Source organism: Otolemur garnettii, unplaced genomic scaffold, assembly GCF_000181295.1.
Source record: "Otolemur garnettii isolate 467f Iridium unplaced genomic scaffold, OtoGar3 scaffold00092, whole genome shotgun sequence".
NCBI lineage: Eukaryota > Metazoa > Chordata > Mammalia > Primates > Galagidae > Otolemur > Otolemur garnettii.
Genome location: NW_003852487.1, coordinates 6255182 through 6259627, shown reverse-complemented (window position 1 = coordinate 6259627; position 4446 = coordinate 6255182). Strand labels below are relative to the sequence as shown.

At 51.6% G+C, this 4446-nt stretch overlaps 1 protein-coding gene across 2 annotated transcripts in view; it reads left to right on the top strand.

The window, feature by feature from the left end:
* The window catches only part of SLC25A18 (solute carrier family 25 member 18), a 25426-nt gene that overhangs the window by 14514 nt on the left and 6466 nt on the right, over window positions 1–4446 (top strand). For both annotated transcript variants that reach the window (XM_023516550.1, XM_003795467.3), the window contains 5 exons: window positions 558–696; window positions 2055–2177; window positions 2351–2406; window positions 3259–3349; window positions 3967–4085. In XM_023516550.1, coding sequence (XP_023372318.1) covers window positions 677–696; window positions 2055–2177; window positions 2351–2406; window positions 3259–3349; window positions 3967–4085 — 409 coding nt within the window. In that variant the 5' untranslated portion in view covers window positions 558–676. The remainder of the gene's footprint in view (window positions 1–557; window positions 697–2054; window positions 2178–2350; window positions 2407–3258; window positions 3350–3966; window positions 4086–4446) is intronic.

The following is a 4446-nucleotide window of genomic DNA, read 5'->3' as shown; positions in this document are numbered from 1 at the left end:
CTGTGGCTCAAAGGAGTAAGGTGCCAGCCCGTATACCGGAGGTGCTGAGTTCAAACCTGGCCCTGGCCAAAAAAAAAAAAAAAAAAGATGTCTGGGCTCAGTAGCTCAGTAGCTCTGGGCTCAGTAGCTCTGATGCCTGTAGCTCAAGGGGCTAGGGCACCAGCCACATACACCAGAGCTGGCAGGTTCGAATCCAGCCTGGGCCTGCCAATCAACAATGACAACTACAACCAAAAAATAGCTGGGTGTTGTAGCGGGCTCCTGTGGTCCCAGCTACTTGGGAGGCAGAGGCAAGAGAATCGCTTAAGCCGAGGAGTTGGAGGTTGCTGTGAGCTGCGACGCCATGGCATTCTACCTAGGGTGACATAGTGAGACTCTGTCTCTAAAAAAAAAAAAAGTTCCATCACATATGTGGTTTTTGACACCATGAGGCAAGTGTTGTTCTGACCACTTTGTGGGGGAGACAGCTGCAGCTCAGGAGGGTTGTGACTTGTGACCTGCCGGGGTCTGCTCAGGCCAGTTTGCACTGCAAACCCCTTCTCTGTCCATTCCACTAGGGGGCTAGAGTCCGGGAGACAGACACCACTTCCTCCTCAGCCAGCCCAGGCAGCAGCTGCCCGGAGGAGCCAACAGTCCTGTGTCCTGAGATCCACCCGCAGGCCTTCGCCCTTGCAGAATGTCCCACCAGGATCTGAGGTGAGCTCTGACTGAGGCAGCCAGAAATCTCTGGGTCTGGCTGGGGGAAAGGGTGTTATGATGTCAGCACATCACTTGGCTTCTGAGTGAGTCCTAGGGAAGAGCAAGTGAGACCCATTTCCTCCAAACATAAATATATATACACACAAATATACATACAAATATACATATAACATTGTTAAATATAATTTCGAATTGCGTGGACACGTCTTCTTTGACTGTAGATTGTCCAGTCCTATTTGTTGTCACAGAGTTCTTGTTTGCTTACCAAGGGTCACTGTGGAAAAACCTATTATCTGCTCTTACCACTTCCAGGTAAACAATCTCCAAATATTTTGCTCACCATTTGCCCCTTCCCTGAAAGATAAGAAAATTTTACTAGGTTCCAAATAAGAAAGGCTTATATTCTATTTTCTGTTCTAAAACTCCTGTACTTAACAGAGCAAGGGGGCCCAGGTTACCTAAACTATGGCTTCACTTTTGCCTAGAGTTAGATAATCTTTTATTTTATTTTATTTTTTTGAGACAGAGCCTCAAGCTGTCCCTCTGGGTAGAGTGCCGTGGCATCACAGCTCACAGCAACCTCCAACTCCTGGGCTCAAGCAAGTCTCCTGCCTCAGCCTCCCAAGTAGCCGGGACCATAGGTGCCTGCCACAACGCCTGGCTATTTTTTGGTTGCAGCCATCATTGTTGTTTGGCGGGTCCAGGCTGGATTGGAACCCGCCACCTTAGGTGTATGTGGCTGGCACTTTAGCCACTTGAGCCACAGGTGCCGCCCCCAGACATCATTTTTATTAGATAATAAAGTTAGATAATCTTGATGCTTTAGCCACATTATCTTGGGCTGACTAGACGCCCTCATTGTCAGAAATGTGTGCTTTTCGTAATTAACAGTAGTTGCCATTTACCAATTGTTTTAGTTCGTTTAATCTTCACCTAGGGCCTTAGGATGAGAGGGGTGAGAAAACTGGCCCATGTCCTCAGCATAGGCAGGGTTCCAGCTCAGCTTTGCCTGACCTTAGGCCCGAAAGAAAGCTACAGTTTGTTTGGCTGGGAGGGTAAGGAGTGCTGAGGCGTGGGCCTGGGAGCTGGGGGAGGCTTGGCCATGGGACATGCTATGCCCTTGTGGGGCCCCAGGGGCAGACTGGCCCTTCCCAGAAGCCAGCTGCATCCCAGATCTGGGAGCCAAGATGCCTCAGCGCTGGTGAGTGCAGGTTGCCGCCGGACCTGGGACGGGCTGAGGAGAGGGGTCTCTGGACACCTGGCTTGTGCTCATCCTGGCCGCTCCGTGCCCTGCTCCCCGGGCTGGCTGGGTGCAGCTCTGTAACCTACCTGCCTCTCTGTCCCCCATGGCCTAGCATTGGAGCAAAACTCATCAATGGAGGTGTGGCAGGACTCGTGGGGGTGACCTGTGTGTTCCCCATCGACCTGGCCAAGACTCGGCTGCAGAACCAGCATGGGAAAGCCATATACAAAGGAATGTAGGTGTCAGTGGGGTTGAAGGTAGGGAGGGGCCCCGGGAGGGTGTGGAGAGCAGTGTGGTTCAGGTGGGATGGGGAGGGGTCAGCTGGGCTGTGCCTGCAGCTTAGGCAGGGGGTGGTGATGGAGCACTCCCCTTGTACACCCTGACTTCTCCTGCGGCCTCTGTTTCTAGGGTTGACTGCCTGATGAAGACGGCGCGGGCCGAGGGCTTCCTGGGCATGTACCGAGGTGGGCTTACCAGGCACGGGGATGGCCTGGGTCACAGAGGCTCAGACCTTGTGAGCTTGTGCAATGTTGGGAATTGGGGTTCCTTCTGCCCGGGGGCTGCTGTGATGACCTTGGCTGACCTGATATCTTTGGTAACTTTTCACAAACCTTCCGTTCTTTGGTGGAGACAGAGGTAGCTGTGTTTCCAGTTGAGGATTCTTGAGAACTCAGTGAGCACACAGGGCACAGGGCCCGTGTCCCCACTCCCCCCTATCTGTGCCGCCTATCTCCAGAGCATCTAGCTACTAAGAGCGGAAGAGGGAGAGGCTGAAAGGAACAGGGAATGGAAAGGGTTTGAGCTCCTAGAAAGGACTCTGGGGCTCTTCCCTCTCATCCCTTACAGTATCCCCACAATTATCCTGTGGAAAATGGATCCAAAGCTGGAGCTGAGAAAGAGCTGACAGGCTAATATCCCTGAGAAGTAAAATAAAACCTCTGGGATCCACCAAACTGCTGGTGGGATTGGGCTGGTGCAGCATAGGGCAGCTGGAACACTGGCCCCAAGGCCCAGGGGGCTGTCACTGGGAACCACTTATTCATCAGCAGAGCTGTGAGCACCAGCAAGGACAAAAATAACATGACATCCTGATACCTGGACTAATGAGTCCCCAAAGGAATAAATACATAAAAAGGAGAAAAATGTGGTAGGGAGAAAAAATGAAAAATCAAATCAATAAATCATGCCAAGGAGCCCTGCCTCCCCCAGACACCCCACCCCCTCGAGGCTGGGAGGAAGCCATCTGCACGGGCAGTACTCTCCAAGATTTGTTATGGCCAAGATGGCCTTGGCGTCTCATCGTCCTTCACTTGCAGGGGCTGCGGTGAACCTGACCCTGGTCACTCCGGAGAAGGCCATTAAGCTGGCAGCCAATGACTTCTTTCGGCAGCTGCTCATGGAAGATGGGTATGGCCAGGTGGGGCAGGGACAGAGGCCCTTCGCTGTATCTGTTTTTTGGGAGAGAATCACAATTATGTCTCTCTCTGCTTGTACATATGTAAATAGTCATGTGCATTACATGCACGTGGTGAAGCTGGTGGATGTTTAGGCGAATGAAGTGAAGGGAGAGAGTGAGCTGGTGTAATTCGGAAAGGATTGATAATATGTAGAACACACAATATATGCAAATACATTCATCAGCTAGCTGACCCCACTTTGTTTCTCATTTAAAAATCAGACGCCACTTTGTTTCTCTCTGTGCCTCCATTCCTAGAGAATCATTTAAGGGAGCAGGGAGAATCAAACGCCTGCCTTGGTTAGATTCACTGCTGCTGTTCTCAACTTGCCTGTGGGTGCCGCCTCCCTAGCAGGGTTATTTTACATTTAATCTCCTGTCTGTAGGGGAGTGAGCCTGAGGGCCAGGTGATGGCCTACCCCATGGGGTGAGTGGCAGCCAAGGGTGACAAGGAGTAACAGATGAGGGTGACATCACGGGAGGTCCCACTTACAGAGGGAGGGTATACGTGCCTAAGTGGGTGGCAGGACGGTCCTGCCCCTGACGGAGACAGACTCCTGGCCCACAGGATGCAGCGGAACCTGAAGATGGAGATGCTAGCTGGGTGTGGAGCTGGAATGTGCCAGGTGGTGGTTACCTGTCCCATGGAAATGCTCAAGATTCAGCTGCAGGATGCTGGACGGTTGGGTGAGGCGCGTCCCAACTTCTCATGGAATCAGGGAAGGGCTGGGATTGGACTGTATCGCATCCTACCTTCATCTGCTAGACCAGTGGTTCTTAACCTTCCTAAGGCTGTGACCCTTTAATACAGTTCCTCATGTTGTGGTGACCCCCAACCATAAAATTATTTTTGTTGCTACTTCATAACTGTAATTTTGCTACTGTTCTGAATTGTAATGTAAATATCTGATATGTAGGATGGTCTTAGGCAACCCCTGTGAAAGGGTCGTTCGACCCCCAAAGGGCGACCCCCAAAGGGGTTGCGACCCACAGGTTGAGACCCATTGTGCTAGACTGTATATGACCAGTCAGCTTTCTTTCTTTCTTT